The sequence below is a fragment of the Anopheles coluzzii genome, chromosome 3 (genome assembly GCF_943734685.1).
Source record: "Anopheles coluzzii chromosome 3, AcolN3, whole genome shotgun sequence".
Classification (NCBI taxonomy): domain Eukaryota; kingdom Metazoa; phylum Arthropoda; class Insecta; order Diptera; family Culicidae; genus Anopheles; species Anopheles coluzzii.
In genome coordinates this window covers 42,665,913-42,683,886 of record NC_064671.1, presented here as the reverse complement: position 1 = coordinate 42,683,886, position 17,974 = coordinate 42,665,913, and the positions used below count along the sequence as shown (strand labels likewise).

The window sequence follows — 17,974 nt, the reverse complement described above, 5'->3', positions numbered from 1 at the left end:
TTTTTTTTTTTTTATTTCTCGTAAGGACGGCCTGGTTGGCCGTATCATTATGGACTAGACTTAAATCTAACATTGTTGGTTCTATTGTATTTCCTAATATCTATGGGCTGGCCGAAGCACATTTCCTTGCTCGGCTTTGTGCTCCTTATTCCGGGTGGGCTCGGATTTTGTTGTATGCCAGCCGTTCTCTTTCCATAGTGTCTATGGGGAATTCCAGTATTCCCATCCAAGGGAGCAGGGATTTAGTGTATATGGCATCGACACCGTATTTTACAGGTGTTAGGTGTGCGATGGTTTCCAGCATCCGGGTTGTCTAGTGCTCCGCGATGGCTTGGTTGTTCTAAATCACCACTCTGAGCTCGTCATGGTGGTGAGCTTCTGCCCCAACCGTCGGTTATGTGTTCAGACTGCCCGAGGATCACTAAACATAATTTAACATACAACGTAGACAATATACTACACACTAAGATTACTACTAACAAATATGCTAATAGGTACAATAATACATAACCGGGTAAATATGTACGCGCGAGAACACCAATAAGCTGTCTTTGTCAAGTCAACTTTTGAGTTTTTAGTCGGCTTTTGAGTATAATGATCTGATGATCTGATTTGAATTCTCTTTCGGGGAATGGAATGATTGTTTACTGTTGTTTACATTTATGTATGAACTATGATCTACCTGTATCATATAACCATCATAATTCCATATTGGAGCCTAATTGTATGCTTATTTTTAATTATACTCTCATGAATAAACATATAACTCACGCTGTTCATTACCACAAAAAATACTCCAGATATGTTTATACACAAAAGCAATACACAAAGTATCAATGAGTCTTTTAAGGAACCTAGGAAAGATCTTGCTTATTGAGGTTGCTTTCGTATGCACAACAAAGTTACAAATATTATGTGTCGTGCATGCTTTTGTTTTTTTGCTATCTAAATAATCATAGTATTTAACATGCGTTGTGTAATGCTACGCAAATAACTGAAGGTCACAAAAATTACGTTGCACCTAACTTTTCGGAAAACCCCCTAACAATTATTAAAATGCTTGAAAAAATGGGCTTAAACTTCTCTCAAGAATCAATTTAAAAAACCGATAACGTTTTAATTCGTCTCAGCGTGCAGGTTCATCATATAATGCAATTAAAAAATATTTTTAAAAAGATATGACATTCCTATGGGCACCTCCTTATTTCTTCCATTCTTTGACTAAATGCTAGTTTTATAAACGATAAATCCATTTTAAATGTGACAAATAATTCATTCCCAGAATCAATGCATAATAATATAACAATCCCATTTTTCTGTTTCTTTTTATTGCAGATCAACCGGTTTTTGAGGAATTTTAATCTATCCAAAATCAATGATCTGGAAGTTTTTGCTACGAAGTAAGTAGACTGATACGATTTTTTTTGTGTCACCGCCCCGCCCCGTCTGCTTGTTGAAAGGTCATTTCACCAAATCATTACGTTATCAATTCCCATGACCATTTCATTAAATTCAATGTACCTTTTTCCCGCCAACGACACACCTCCAGCGAGCCTCCCCAAAAGACTTTAATGTTTACATTGCAAAGTGTACCTGAAACACCTTGCCTAATTACTTCAATCCAACGATAATTACACACGTAACTAAATCTAAAATCCCTCCCGGTCCTTAAATTAGCACACGCTGCTCTACCTTCCCAAACAGCAGCGTGGTACCGAGCGGGACACGACCTTTCCGTTAATCTCATTGCCATTCGTGCCTGTGCTTCGTGGAACATCCCTAAAGAAGTCATCATATCTCGGTATACCGTTTGATCCTCTTGACCCGCGCAACGATGCTCGATACCAATGCATACACACACATACACGTACACGTTCATACATTTAGTCCTAGTCAGCGCTTATAGCTAATTACCATGCCAGCCCCTCGGCGGCGGCACCGTCCGATTACAAGCATACCAACAAGGTTCAATCACCTGGGCGTTTGGGTGGGTGGAGGTTTTCATTGCCGGTATTTTCTTTACACATTTTATAAAAACACACCACCACACCGCCTGGCACGGGTATGGGGTTCTTGCTTCGCCGGTTCACTCATCGACCTTTACCGTTTAATCCACAGGACAAACGCGATCCCTTCCGGAGCTAGTAGTGGTGGAGCATCGGGCACGAAAGCTGCCGCACCGGCAACAACTGGAGCCGGAGTCGGTGAGGTGATGTTTCAATTTTTTGGCCCCAAAATCGACTCGAGCCGGGTACGAGAAGCGATGGAGAAAATGACGGAGCGGGGCCGCATCGGGAACGTGAGTCTCGTCCCGGGGACGAAGCTTTCCTTTCGCCAGGACGTTGGTCTAATGCTGCAGGTAGGTTACGTAGTTCTCGTTCGCCCGACGATACATACCTTGGACACAAACGCGCACGAACGGTACACAGGACGGGACCGCACTGGTTACTTCATGTTTTGATGGCCATCGAATGCCATAGGTCGTTAATGGAGCATGTTTGTGTATGGTAGTGTTTTTCCGTAGAACAGGTTTTTCGCCGCTCCGACGGCTAAAGCGTCAATGTAGGTTCTTTTCCGCGAAGGCTCCCAGAAGCTCCCACTTGCACCGGAAACTTATTTCCGGCTGCTGCTGCTGTAACATCGCTCCTCAGAAAGAGCATCCTCATTGACGGGATGGATAGACTGTGGCAGCCGTCCTTCCACGAAACAAGCTGCTCGCAGGTCGGGTCAGATTATGACCAGCGAACCGAACAAGCCGACTAGCTGTTCCGGTTTTTTCCCCACCGGTCCACGACGTTGTTTTAGTTTTCCAACGGTGCACGCGAACATTGCGTTAATTTCCCGATAATTAATCCGCTGTGTTGGTGGGTAGTTTAATGTATCGGAATTACATGTTCCTTCCTGCTTCCTTAAAGCACAACCAGCTATTAAACTCTTTGCGGTCATATGCTTGAATTCAACATGTTAATCATCACTCGAAATCAAAAATGTCCATCACCCTCATTTTATCCTCAACAATGTTGCATCAAATCTTCAATCCTTCTTTATGAATCCCTCTATATAATGTCCGAATTGACACTGGCAGCAAGATTGATGATGGTGTCCAATTTATTTACCTGTCAGCATCCACCACGTAACCGGAGGATAATCGATAACGATGGTCCTTATTCCACCTATCCCTCTAAAGCATCAAATTTAGGAGCGTCCTCCCCTGGTTTGAGTCCATTTATGCACAGATTTGAGCTACCATTTTTGACCCACTTGGTCGGAAGTGTTGTCACCAAGCTAAACCGTCCCGGGCCCTCGTTGGGTAATGTATACAAATTTGTGTCCTCTCGCTCGACCTTGGACTTGTGTCCCCTCATCGTCGGACCATTAACAACCAGTGCTGTGTCTTGTTGCTTGGAAAATTGTACACTCCTTTGTGCTTCCGGTGCCTGACACATCCTCACAACTCTCTCACTCGCTCTTTCTCCCTCTCTTATACGATCTAGTGCGCATCTTGCTTGAAACATTATTCTACCTCTCTCCTTTTAACACTCATTTCATCTCGCTCCTGCAGTCGGTGGTCATCAATCAAAAGGGACCGATCCGGGAGAACACCGAGTTCATACTGTCCTGTGTGGCGCAGGGCTCATCAACAATGTCCTTCCGGTGGTACAAGAACGGCTACTTCGTGAACGTGACCAAAGCAACAAGGTAAATCGCTCAAAATAGGAACAATCAACAGGACTGGCAGGAGGGGCAGCCGAAGGGAGAGGGAGTGCCGTTTTCTCGCATTCAAGACTACCGCAACCGGAGAAGCTGGCTGGCCATTTGAGTCTCATCCATCATCGCGCACACGGAACCGCCGACCCGGCAGCGATGAAGGCAAAGGCCGTCCGAAATTAGTTCAAAAAGCCGTCGTCGAAGAAAAAGTAATACGACTAACAGGACGGGGAGGGGAAGCACATCCAGTCCCGGAAAACGACGAGAGGCGCACATCAGATAGAAAGAATGGTAGCTGGGGCAGGGCGCAACCTCAGAGCGGGCCGGTCTTGATGTGGTTGAAACTTTGGGATTAGCTCTCGAGCGGGCGGCGGCTCTCGGGATGTGGGAAGCATGAAAGTCCAAAAACCTTTGATATGTTAAACATGTCATCCAGCCATAACCCTCCACGATGCAGGGACAGCAGGATCTGACCGGCTTCGGGGCTGTTCCTTCTGCGCTGCTTCCATCCCGCCGAGCAACGGCTAGAGGATATTTCAACAGATGATGTTGTTTCTTCCGAAAGCACAACAAACGCTACTGAAACCCTGCACCTATGCCTGTGCTGTCAAAAACTAGAGAAGGCGGGGAGGACGCTGTCTTGTGTGTTCCTCAAAACCAACCAACACAACGATCTAACGAGTTTCCTTTTTTACCGTTTTCCTTTCACCGCGCTGGACACTCTCGGTTTGCTTCGCCGTACTCCGCCTTTGGACGAAACGTCATTATTAATGCAGAAACATGTGGACCCGCCTGCTGCCACTGGACTCGAAAGATCACTACACGGCCCTGCTGGGCATCAACCGGGCGAACCGTCTTGACGAGGGCATTTACACCTGTCAGGTAAGTGTAACAGCAGCAGCAGCAGCAGCTGTAACGAAGCGCAAATCGTTGCAAACTGAGAGGATGCCGAATCGATGCTTGGTGTTTGCAGGAAAAACTGCTAACAGTTAAAGCCAAAAACTAAGCCCCATCCTTCCTAGCTCTCCTTAGCAAAGGTGGCCGATAGTTGGTCGGAGAAAAATGAAGATGTATTCTCATGCTGGGGAGAATACAATCGGGCGAAAGGGAACGGCCCCATGAGACCAAAATGCTCCTACGTGATGTTCTGAATTGGATTAAGATTTGATTGGATGAAACTCTGCCCCTCGGACGTTGTCTGGTTTCAGTAGGTCGGTAGTCGCACACGAAGGGAAATTCATTCGAAACGGAATCACAATTTCTTAGAACAATGCTAACCATGTGTTCGAGGTGAAAGTGAACTGTTAGTGATAATCGCTACATTTTAGAAGTTAACCATGTTACCCTCGAGCTTAAGATGATCTTAACGGTTTGGTAAACCTATTTAGGTACTAAAGTCATTACGACGAATTGTAACCATTGTTTCCGTTTTGTCGTTTAATGGGATACAACAGACTCATAGTTCTATCAAATGAATCCAATTTTTTTAACAAATTGCATATATTTAGGCGTTCTACAGCGCGATTTCTATAATCAAGGCTGTTTCGCACTAAGTGTAAAATTATTCACTTATTGCTATTTTCTATCCCACATTTTCATCAATATTGGATGTTTGCTTACATTACTACCATTCGGTGGATTTTTTTTTACAATCCATATTATTTGGCCTTGTATGAAACGTTATCCACGACAAACGTCCGCTGTAAACGCCTGTTCTAGAAATAACACAATCCTTGGTTTTTACTCGTCATGCGTGCTGTGCTGTGGCACAGAAAAAACATTTCTGATGAGCTGTTTTACCTTCATGGAAACAGAAGCAGCAGTTTAGCTACGAAATGTATCTTCCAAGCGCAACGACTAGAAACTCCACGATGGTTCCCAGAAGCTTCGAAAATAACGCTCTGTCCTTACGCAAAAAATAAGGCAAGTGAGCCAAATTAAATAAAATATTTTGAACAATTTCATATAGCTTGTAGGTACTGTGGAACATGTCTAAATCATTCTTCCCTGAATGGTCATAACGAATGGCCTTTCCTAGAAGCTGCCATAAATCGCTGGTGGTCATCGTTTTATTCCGCAACAGTTGCTTTGAAAATGTTCCGTTTTCAAAAAACAGTCTGTCAGTTCAATGGGATGTTTTTGAGTACAAAATCATAACTGGCTGGTATTGAAACATGTCTAGAACAGTTCCGTTTCAGCATATTGAATTGCTGTACAGAAAGGTGATTTAAAATGTTAACTGAAAAAAGTGTGTTTCCAATAAACGTTTTGAACAGTTTTCTTTATAGAATAAACTAGAGGAGTTGATGTTTAAAGAAGCAAAATCGTTAAATAATTGCTGAATCACATACGGCAGTAATTAAACATATTTGTACGGAACACTCTTTATCTCAGCTCTTTACAATGTAGGCAGTCATCAACATTCCCATACTGAGATCAAATTAGGAACTGATTTTCTGACGCAAAGCAACCCTTCACGCTTGTCAGCATATACCATGGTAGAACATGGTAGGATTTGCAATATACTAAGAATGTGATAATGAATATTTCCTTTTTTCTCTTGGAAATTGTCAAGTTAATGAGAGAAAGAGTTACCGAGACTGCTTTCGAGGAATTGGGGTGAAAAATTGTGAAAATCCTTTCAAAATTGTTGGTATTTGATTTAACAGAAGGTGCTACGTGCAGTGATCGTTGTTCTTTTGACAACAACAAAAAGTCTTAAAAATTCCACCGAAAATATATTTCCATCTGGCATGAGGTTACGAAAGCAGTGCCTAATATTACGTGACATTGCTTCATGCGAAAACTCCACCGGTCACATGTCAAAACCGTGCCTGAGATGGTGCAAAGAGGTGAAACTTTTTTTTCGGAAAAGAGGTTCGTAGTTGCTGTCTGCAAATTAGTACCGTAGCCTGCCTGCTCGAACCCCCCCCCCTCCCCCCTCCTCAAACGCTTCAGGTGCAGTGCGGATGGGCGAATAATTAGTGCCACCTTTAGATTATAATCTTTGCACGCGCGCGCGCGCAAGAGGAAGAATTTTCTCGTAAATGGTCAAACTAAAAACAAACAATCGGGGCAAACAAAAGCCTTCCAGTTGACAAGCACGGGGTTTGCAAGAAAAGGCGTCCGTTGAAAGCACACTGTTAGAATTACACTTCAGCGGAACACAAATGCTGGGCAAAACAAAAAAGGTAGGGAGAGAACACAGAGAGAGAGAGAGGATTTCATTATTTTCTCCAGTGTGACATTTTCAGCCGCCCTTCGTTAGGGCCTGGCGGATGGTTCCCGGTAGTGTGTAGCTCCCTGGCACGTTCCAAGAGTTTTTCGCGCTTTCATAATATTCATTTTCATTTGCCACATTGCGGTAAAATTTACAATTTAAATCGAAAAAAGTGACCGGTTTTGCCCGGTCTTCCGACTACGGGTGCTTTGTGTGTGTCATCAGTAGCTGAAAAGCTTTCATTTCTTTTCCTCTGCCTCTCTCGGTTGTTCTCTTAGCGCACCCAGCAAAACAATAGCCAAGAAATGAGAAGCCTATAGTTTTCGCTTGGAACTGCTGAGGTTCCCCATTACCGGCTGATGATGGGTGGGCTTTTCGGAGGAAGCGTAATTTTTCCCACCACTATGACTGTGTCCTTTCCCCGCACAGTGCTTACCTATTCACCTTCTTATTGTGTAAGCTGCTTGCGGAAAGTGCGGAATTTTCGTTACTCTTACTGAAGCATTACCGGCTGGCATTACCGAATCTTGGCCGACCGGCCACATCCGGCCCACACCAGCAGCCGGAGACTAACGACTAATCTTGCTAAGAAGACAAAAGAAAAGCACACGCGGGCGAATAGCGAAGGACACCGCCACTGTGGGCGAAGAAAATGAAGTGCGAATAATGAGCAAAGATTGCGTGAAATAGTTTCCCTCTTTTGTGCGAATGACTTCTTCTACGCGAACTCCATTCGCGTATTCGGATTGCGTCGGCTGAGCTTGATGAGCAGCCCGTACGTCGTTCCACCGTCACTGGTTAGCTGGTTGCCGGTCCCACCCCAAATGAAAGCGTGCAAATTTACATCCAGCTGTCAAAGACAACCCTCCCCCCCTCCTGCTTTCGGTGAAGCTCCAGCAGATAACTCAAGCTGCGAACACAGAAGCGTGAGCAGTCTGTCAGTCGCGGGAAAGGGCGGAAAGAGTTGTTTAATTATGCAGCTTGTAATAATTAAAAATTAGAACATCTCGCGCACTAGCGCTACTTTTGTCGAGTTCATGCTGGGGTGCGAATGTTTCTTATTTGATCTGTGTCTGCCTGTCTGTGTGGCCCAAGGTCAGAAAGAACATGACGCAAACGGGTTAGACGAGCGTATTTCGCAGCGACGGCGAATATAAACTAATTTTCGTACAATCCCGTTCGTTGGCTAGGTCAAAACACACTCACAGTATCCATTAATGATTCGATCATTCTGAGCGCGTCATGGGTTCTTTTGAAAAGGGATACATCTAAAGAAAACACTGTTAAAAAAAACCCGGTTCAAATATACAGCATTAGTAAAATGCATTTGAAGATAGGAAAACATCGTCCAACATCATTACTGGGACTGGGCTCGGAACGGATACGAGCCCGCTAAGGAAATTATCTTCATCAGAAGAACCATTCTTCGCAAAACCTTCTACCAAACCGGAGTCGGGAGGCGGAGGTCTCATGACCCCGTGTCTCGGCCGGGGGCAAAGCATACGAAAAAGCTTTTATTCGATCGGCAAGATGCAATCTTTCTTCAGTCCCCCGACTACTGCTTGCTTCAGTCCGTCCGTTGTGTTTTGTTCTTAATTACGTTTTTATGCAAATGCGTTCGCGTCTGTGCTGTTGTAAGTAAATGGCCGAAGGAAGCACAATTTTGCTTCCCAAGTGAGATGCTTTTTTCTCCTTCTACATTCTCCCCCAACCTTCCGGTAGTAGCCTGGGAAAAGTATCTTTTTAACTACGCGACTGAGGCGTATTGCAGCACACGTACCAACAGAGTGTTATGTTACGATGGCTGTGCTTGCTTGTAATGTGGCTGGCGGTATCTGGTCGTGGTGGTGGTGGTGTAATTAAAAAGCTGATTGTCAGCAACACTCGCAGCCCAATGCTCAATGAATATCAATGTCAGATTTATTGTTAAAAGCAACGAAATGGACAAATAAATAAAGGCTACACTGTTACACATTCAAACAGCCGTTTGGAACTGGAGTGCAGTTTTCAAACTAATTAACATGAATCAAGCCTAATATTTGAACTAAATTCGTTTGCCAATAAGCGTGCAGTTATTTACATGAAAATGCAAGCAGAAAATAAACACGAAACGAAACCCTACCCGCCTCACAATAAGCTAACAAATGAACAGGCAATAACCACGCAACAACATTGCATCAAATCAACCTACATTGTAATCGCCTGAGCGCTCAAATCACGGCTCGATTCTATTAACCGGAAATCAATTCCATTTCACATTGCATTCGGTCGCTGTTCCACATTGCCTCCCTGGCATCCGGTTCTAGCAGCACTCTGCCATTTGCAGTACGCAGCAAGCGAACGAAGCTGTAGGTCATGTGTGCTTTTATCGGGTCACTCTCCAAGCGGTTTAGTTTTAGTGTAGAGTACCACACAAACACACACACACACTCATGCACTGTGAAAAACATTGTAGTTTTATCTGTGTGCACCCGCTCCGAATTAAGAAATGGCCAACATGGAACGGACCGAAAAAAAGCGCACTCGTGGTAATAAATTACACACAATTTACCAGAGCACGGAATCAATTCCACTTAATTTAATTCAACGACTCTCTCTCTCTCTCTCTCTCTCGTTGAACTCGCTTCTTCCCGCCATGGTCTGAAGCTTGTTGAGGATCTATCGTGTGCATTCAATTGCATTGGTGTGTTGCAGTGTTTGCAACCGAAAAGTGTACCCTTCTTTCCATGTTTCTCTCTACGCGCGCCTTTCTTCAGCTGTGCCGCACGCATCTGTTAGATCTATGCTTCAACCTCAACCAGCTTTGCAGCCCGCCGGGACTTCTTTAGTGGTGCTACTGCTACGGCCATCGTTGAAAGCTACGATGAGATTGAGATTGCGGGGTGGACTTACTGCAGCAATCTTACAAAACCCCTGCAAGGGTTTTGGCCTTTGAAGATTTGCAGCCCCTTTGCTAAAAGGAAGTTATGTTATCCGTTTTTTGGGAGAGCTGGCTTTCTCGGTGCCCCTGCTTATGGGGTGCTTATGTTTCATTACAAACTGCATTCATCTGCATCATCACTTAGCTTAAAGAAGTGCCGCTGTTCGGTTGAAAACTGTTTGATGCTGCTGCTTTTGATTGCTGGATGAAGTACGAAGTTCCATTTAGTACATCACAGATACAAACTACAGATACAGAGGGGCAGAAGCAATGGAAAGCATTGAAAAAGAGTTCATTAAAATAATGTCAGCGTTGATGCACTTCAGAATGGCTTTCGCGTTCAAATTGCTAGCAGCAAAGTCATAATGTTGCCTAGGACTAGAGAGCAAATGTTAAATTTAGTCCGTGGATTGCTTTAAATTGTTTATTTAAGGACACAGGACTTTCACTCTGCATAATAGAGAGCTGGAATACAGCATTATCCCCTCTATTCCTGGACACTGCCCAGCAGGGAGCTGTCTTCGGAATCGTTATCGGAAAGATAAATCATTGTCCTAAAATAAATGAACTACCTTAGAACGAGCCAACAGCCAGACAGGCCACTCTCCATCGAAAGCACACCCAACATCGACCACTAAATCGACACGTCTTTACTCGACTACGAAAGCTCCACGCCAAACCCTAACAAAGCAAACCATTAAATGCACATTTATTTCCTATCTCTTGACAAGCTCGTTGACGGGATCGTTTCCGGCGGATATTGAAACCGAACCACCAAATAAACACATATACACACACGCACACATTGGAGCACAACGAGCTCTCTAAGTCGCTTTGCCGTACCCACCGAGGAGTCTACCGCCCGGTCGGGCGTGGATTCTTCTGTGTTTAATGATGCTCGTTCCCCGTTGTGTTTCGCTCCCTCTCTACGGTAAACGTACAAGAACAATATGGTGGCTGTGTACGGAGAAACAAAATACTGTAAAAACAAATGAAAACTCCCAAAAACCCGAACTCATGTGATCTTTTATACACTGCGCGCTCTAGTGGTAATCCTTTTTGCTCCAAAAACTCACCCTAGAGAGGGGTTTTTTTTCATACATTTCGTGCGTTCGTATGAACAGGAAATCGATTCCTTGCTGCATCCTTCCCAGCTCTCGTTCGTTCCGCTATTCATTAGCCTTCTCCACTGACGCTCACGCTAACCGCACAACCGTTCGTTTTTGTCTTTCATTTCCACGAATTTTCCTTTCAATCACGCCCAACGAATCGTATCGGCATCATCGTCGTCATCGTTGGTGGGCTGGTGTTGAACGGCAGGTTTCCGACATGGGCATCCAGCAGTGCCGGTCGGCAAAGGTCCAGATCCTGGAAGTGCCGCAACTGCGCGTTGATCCACCGAGCGTAACGCTTTTCCGGGGCGATTCACTGCTGATCCGCTGCCTGTCGCAAGACACCGACCGCCGGTTCGGTACGGTCGGTTACAGCTGGACGAAGAACGGGGCACTGTTTCAATCCGACCCGAACGGCGAGCTGTGGGAAGATCTCTACCCGGACGGGAGTATACTGAAGGTGAACAATCTACAGGTAAGCTGAATCGTTTTACGTACCGATGATGGTCCTTCTGGAGCAAAATCACTTCTTTTCTTTCTCGTTTTAGAAATCGGTCGTCTTCACCTGCATCGTGTCCAACTCGGTCGCTCCCGTGTCGAGGAGTGTGCATGTAACGGTGGTCGAACCGGGCACTGTTACGCTCTGTCCTCAGAGCGATGATTACGGGGTAAGCTGGCCGGCAAGTGCCAGCGGTCCGGCCGTGCTGGCCGATTGCCCGAAACGGGGGACAGGGCTGGCGAGTCGCATCTGCGAGCAGCGGGACTTTGGGCGGCCGGAATGGTTGGTGCCAGATTTCTCCGACTGCGTGCCGGAGGAAGTGATCGAGATTACCAATGAGGTGAGTAGTTGAACGTTGTGCGGTCTTTAATGATTCAAATGAAGGATTGTATTAGAATTAGAATCTATTAATGTACCAACTATGACTTTCAGCATTTATTTAATATTGATTTTCATCTTAATTTTGATAAGTAAGTTAAGTGTGTTTTCTACATGCCTTAAATATTCCTTATTTTACGTAATCCATTTCTGGGAGCCTTTTTATCATCAGCCCCGTTTTCATCGTTTGTTTATTCACAAAACCAATGTCATTTGTTTTTATGACATGGGAAAAAGTTCACCATTTTAAACTCCTCCTAAGCCACATTCCAAAAACAACCGCAACGCAAACTGAACCTAATGCTCGCCTCATCAGAATATCGTTTCGATTCGCTCGAAAGTCGAACATTTGGATACGAAATTTCCGTTTGCTGTGTCATCATTTCCAACGCCATTCACCAAAAAAACACCCCCAAAAACACATTGGGTGAGGCAAAGGATATAAAACGACCCTAGGCAAAAGACTCAACAAACCCCTCAAATAATCCCCCCCCCCCACCCCTAAATCCCCTCTCCCCTCCCGTCACCGTTAGAACTGCCGCAAAAGCGAATCAATGTCATTATCATATTTTCGGAAAAGAACAAATCGACCTGCTACCGATACCGATCATCATCACCCTTTCTACCCCAGCCGGCAGCCGGCATCACGTGGCTGGCAGTCGGTGCGGCAAAACAATACCCCCACCAGAGCGAGACGACGTATCAGACGACGAAAATTTACTGACAAACCACCGCTCGTCGACCATATTCCGTCAAAAGGGATAAGCGAAATTGGAGACATGGTCTAGCAATGTTCGTAGCGCTCACCTCATCCCTTGTCATGGGAGTTGCTTCCTTTTTTCGTTGTTGTCACGCGTATTTCTTGCGACAAGAGCCGCTCATGTAATAGCAAAGGACGATAAACTGCTATGAGTGTTATGTTGTGCTATGGGCTAAGAAAGCTGTAGAGTTTTTTGCGGGCTTTTCCGAAGTAAATGAAGCAAGAGAAGAGTTTAGCTTACGCAAGCAAGCAAATAAGCTCGATTCGTGTTGCCATTTTATATGGTTCCATGCCAAATTGGGGTTTGGGGCAATCTGTTTTTTTTTTTGAGCAATTTTATGCTCATCAGCTGTACCACATCAAGCCAACAACAAAATCATTGCAGCGTGCGTAATTTTCGCATAATGTGTGTTGCTTGCATTTGTGATCTAGATGCTGCCACCGGCGATTAGGCACGATGGTTTAGATCTAATTAAATTCCAAACATATAAAGTATGTTATCGCAATCGGCATAATGCGCGTAATGGGTCCCACCGTAACATGTGTTGCGAATTGATGATACATATCACCGATTGTTTGGAATTATTTTCTCCATGCTCCGCCACTCGTTATCGAACGGCACAACACCAACAACCGTGAACAGAAAACCACAATCACCAGTGTTCCAACACCGACAAGAGCATTGTTACAACAGATCTAAATGTACCGCGCTTACGTTATCTCATTAGTTATCGCTTTGCAGAATGACAGCGCCCTTCCCCCGGAGCGAAAACTAAACATAGGCGCACAACACTAATTCCGATAATTACCTGTCAGAAGCGAGGCATCCGTGTTATCAGCCAAACCGCACTTTGAAATGGCATATTTTCCTTCCCATGTCAACCGCGATCTGCTTCCTCGCTATAAAGTGTGCTACAATATATCGGTAACAGACTGGGGATGTATAATATGTAACTTCCATCATCATGAACAAAACTCTTGCGCATGTAGCTCGGCTACAACTGAAAAAACAAATCGCACGAAACTGGAAACTAGCACAACTAGCAAAGCGTCGTTTCCGATTCAAACATATGTGTGTGCCCCCTATCGGATTGATGCGCATATGTGGTTTTTCCCCCTCATAGAAGAAACTTTTTCCATGGCCACAATTTGCAAGCACGCATAGAAATCATGTAACGTGCAAACCCATTGAAAGCGCGTACCACAAAGGCGTACAAATGTGCTGCGGTTGATGGACCAACTGTGGCGATAAGAAAAAAAAGAACTGATTTTTTATCCTTCCCTTTGCATTGTAACGCCATGTAACGCAGGAATGCGATGACTGCGAGCGAGCCGCTTTTACGCTGAGTAATTTTAAATATGTACCCGAGCCCGATAGGCTTTATCCCATGTTGTGTTCTCTGCATGACTGTAAAAAAGCAGCCACTGTATTTCTAGCTCTATTCATCGTGTCACTTTTTTTTTACACATCCCTTGCCACCACTTTTATTTACTCTAAAACTATGTGCTTTTTTCAATGTTTCATTCTACTCCCACCCGATGATCGTTTCTCGCGGGATAAATGGATATGAACGTGTTCCACCTACTACTGCAAATCGTGCGACAACAACACCAAAAAAAAACGCGATTTATATGAAAAATCCAACCACGTGCACCATCATCCTGTTCACAGTTCCGCGGACTAACGTACGGCTACCAGAAAACCAATGGGTCCAATGTGCTGCAGTCGTGCTTGAAATTTGCCACAACCCATGGCGCCACCTTCCTACCCGGTGAGGGTGGAATTTTGTTGGCCTTGCTGCAAGAGGTAAGTGTATCGTTTGAGTTTTTTTTTGTTTTCGTTTTAAACGCTGAATTCCCCCCCCCCCCCCTCCCCCCCCTATTGCTTTTGTTTATGAGAAACAAATGCCCCTACTGACAGGAGGACGGAACTATTTGGGCAGTGGCTTAGAAAGAAAAAAATACTTTAAAAGGACGCTCAACAACGTACACACTACGAAAGAGATAGAGAGCGAGAGAGGCATAGAGAAAGCATTAAAATGATACAAAAACTAACCATTCATCACGAGCTTGTCAAGAGCTTTCCATTTTTTTCTTCTGAGTGTGCTCTAAGCGCCTGCAGTTATGCAAAGAACTTTTCCAACCACATGGAAGACAGCTGCTTGTGGGCTTTCGCGTTTCGCGCTTTTTTTTGTTTTATTTTTTTAAGATTTTCCCACACCGAGGGTACAACGAGAAAGGTTCCACTTAAACAGTCCTACAACATTCAATGGCTAGAGTTTAGTAAATTTACGCATTTATACACAAACACACACACCGGTTGTTGTGCGAGGTTTGTGTCCGTCTCCCCGTGGGATTAGTGTTACACACGATATGAGCGAACGTTTTCTTTGTTCTTGTGCAAGCTTATTACTTTAATTTATTTAACTTTAACCAACATTTCCCAGCTGCTCCTCCAGGACGGTTGGTAGCTAATCCAGCAAGCGAGAAGAAATTCATTCCGACAAACTGTTGCCGCTCGCCGTTTCGGGGGCTGGGACAAGCGCGCAACCATCCAAAGTGGACGATTATTCGCCATCATTCCTTTCTTTTGCAGCCCAAAAAAAAACACCATAAAAGAAAAGAAAAGAAATGAAAAACTTACCATAATCACACACACACACACACACCGCTACCGCCCACAGCTGAAGGGGTCAGCTGGTTTGCATTTGTTTCGTTAGCCGTGCGGCGACGCCACCGGACATGCTCATTGTCGGACGGAGCAACTCTCAAACTCCCTCAAGTGGATGTTTGTACACGGTTGAATTGAAGCAAAACATACAATAGGAACCGAAAGCTCCCGCTTCCCGTTTGGGGACTTTCGTTACCCGGCATTTGGCGTAACCAAATTTTTACTCCAAAACCGGTAGCTACTCTCGAGGTTTTGAGTATTAGCTGCAGCAGCAGCTTTCCGGCTAAGGTTAACGCTGGACCAACCGGAAGCAGTACAGTAACCGGGCGTAAGTAAGTTCGGTTCGGTTGTTGGTGTACACGCAAAAAGCAAAACAAAAAAAAACAAAACAGTGAAAATGCTCATCCTGCCACGGAATGAAACGTGCTACAAACGCGGTTTAAATATTCATAAGCTTTATGGTGAGTGAATAATTTATAGGAAAATTTAATTGCACGTCGTTGCGCTTCGTGTCCGCGGACAGTGTGCTTGCGGAAACCGGAGGCGCAGTGCTAACGGTTCAGTGGTAGCAAACTTTCGAGGACCTTTTTTCTTTGTCTTCTGGAGGTTGTAGCAGAATTTTTTCCCGTCCCTGCGAGTGGCTTCGAAAGCTTTTGTTCATTGTCTTAACGTTTTCCTGTTTATGCTGGTTATTTGCAAGCTTCAACTTTGTTGCTTCAAGTTATGAACCGATTCCCGAGCGGTGTTATTCTGTACGATTTTTAATCACATTATGGTAGATCAATATTGAAATATTTGTACTGTAAAGCAAATGGAAGCAGTGTTTAATTGAACGAATTGCTGTTCATAATCGCATCAACCAAATCCAAATAGAGTAACATCACATTCTCAATTGTAAGGTGTAAAAAGCTTACATCATTCCCCTGCATGGTATGGCGAAATATTGATAATAATTAAATGGTAATTGTGTTTGATTATCAATGTACATTGATCCGCACAGCACAATTGAAACCATAAATTAGAAACACAGGACCATTCGCGGAAGTATAATCCGATGCATTAGGCAAACGTGCTTCAGTCTTCCGACCGGCCGACCTTAACTCTCCGACACGCTTCCAAATCCATCACCAAATGGCACAATCGATCAGGGAAGTGCATAATAAATGTTGGTTCCGTTTATCATTTCTCCGCATTACACACGCGCCGCAGGTATTCAGTTACATCGAAGCGACCGGAACCCGGCACGAGCAGGAAATCGCATCGGACATCATTCTCCGTATCGTCGATGTCGTTATGCAGAATAAAGCATCACTCAACAGTCAACAGGTGGGTTAGAGAGCGTGCTATTCTTGTTTTTACTTGTTTGTAATTTGTGTATTTCTAGCATTGGTTTGGAAAATGGTGTCATCATTTTCGCCCCCACACGGTGACTGGCGAAACCAGCAAAGATGCCAATTGATTAAATAAACTCCACGCAACTCACGTACCAAGAACCCATTTTTTAGTAGTAGTAGTAGTGCATTGCAATAAGGCTTTCTTCTTGTCGGAAACGTATCTTTCGAATGAAAAATAGTTGAAAATGTGGTTCGTGTCGCATCTCCCAGCTCAGTGTCCCAGCTGTCTCTGTGTTCTCTAAAACGATCGATTAGATTGGCGCTGATGGTTCGACAGTTCGATGGCTTTGGCCGACTGGCAAACTCATCGAACCATAACCATCATAACATCAATCAGGGAAATTTATTGAACCGTGCTTATCTCTCCCCCGCGGCCCTGTAAATGCTGCTGTGCAGCACAATTTACCCGTGTGGGCCCTGTCGGGGGGGCTGGAAAATCATTTCACCAACCTCGTGCTACCAGATTGTGCCAGCAAACGAGAACCGCCCAATCCCGACAGGCACCAATTTGCAACACAATCGAAGTCAATTGGAAAATTTTCCTAATTTCACCAACCCCGGTGCTTTTGCGTGCTTTTCACCTTTTTGGCGTATTTTTTTTCTCTCTTCTTCTTTCTGTTATTTCAGCAAATCAAGCAACTGCAGGATCTGGTACAGGCAGCCGCCCTCAACCATGAAACGACGATGGCGGCCCCAATCTCGTCCTCATCGTCGGCGGCACTTGGGCCGGTATCTGGGCCGGGCGGAAAGCATGCCGCCTCAACGACCGCCACCCATCAGCTGAACTCGTTCTATCTGTACACGGAAACGGTCAAGGGACTGCCATTTAATCTTCAAATTTATGGGTAAGTAAGTGCCGGATGGTGAATGCGTTGTTCTAGGGCACAGTTAATTATTACATTCAGAACGGTTAAAGGCAGTATGGAAACAGAAGGAGGGAAAGAAAAAACGAATGGGTTTTGATGTTTACATTTCAATGTTTTCATCAATTTATCTTATCCGTCAATCACCAAGAGAGCAAGATAAATCGTTTCAATTTCAAACTTCATATTAATATTTTTAAAAGTATTTCCAATTCCAATATGATTTGATCTGTGCTGTTTGAGCTTATTCACAATTTATTGTATTTACAATAACCCATTGGTGCATCTTTACTACAAAACCACAACACAGACACGAAAAACAATGATATCGCTTGAAAGTTATCTATACAACCCAAAAACAAACCCGAAATACTGAGTTTAAAATGAAAATAAATTTCCCAACGTGCAATATCGCACTCACCCACTGTGAGAGTATGCATCCGATTATT

The 17,974-nt window shown here is 44.4% G+C and overlaps 2 protein-coding genes across 5 annotated transcripts in view; both read left to right on the top strand.

Annotated features, from left to right (window-relative positions):
- LOC120956499 (protein obstructor-E) overlaps positions 1-17,974 on the top strand; it is a 216,559-nt gene that overhangs the window by 80,731 nt on the left and 117,854 nt on the right. The window lies entirely within an intron of this gene.
- Positions 1-17,974, top strand: part of LOC120956508 (uncharacterized) — a 208,100-nt gene that overhangs the window by 129,371 nt on the left and 60,755 nt on the right. For both annotated transcript variants that reach the window (XM_049608105.1, XM_040378010.2), the window contains exons 7-15: positions 1,336-1,400; positions 2,119-2,359; positions 3,563-3,699; positions 4,485-4,590; positions 11,169-11,435; positions 11,509-11,799; positions 14,270-14,404; positions 16,478-16,594; positions 17,290-17,507. In XM_049608105.1, the coding sequence (XP_049464062.1) occupies positions 1,336-1,400; positions 2,119-2,359; positions 3,563-3,699; positions 4,485-4,590; positions 11,169-11,435; positions 11,509-11,799; positions 14,270-14,404; positions 16,478-16,594; positions 17,290-17,507 (1,577 nt within the window). The remainder of the gene's footprint in view (positions 1-1,335; positions 1,401-2,118; positions 2,360-3,562; positions 3,700-4,484; positions 4,591-11,168; positions 11,436-11,508; positions 11,800-14,269; positions 14,405-16,477; positions 16,595-17,289; positions 17,508-17,974) is intronic.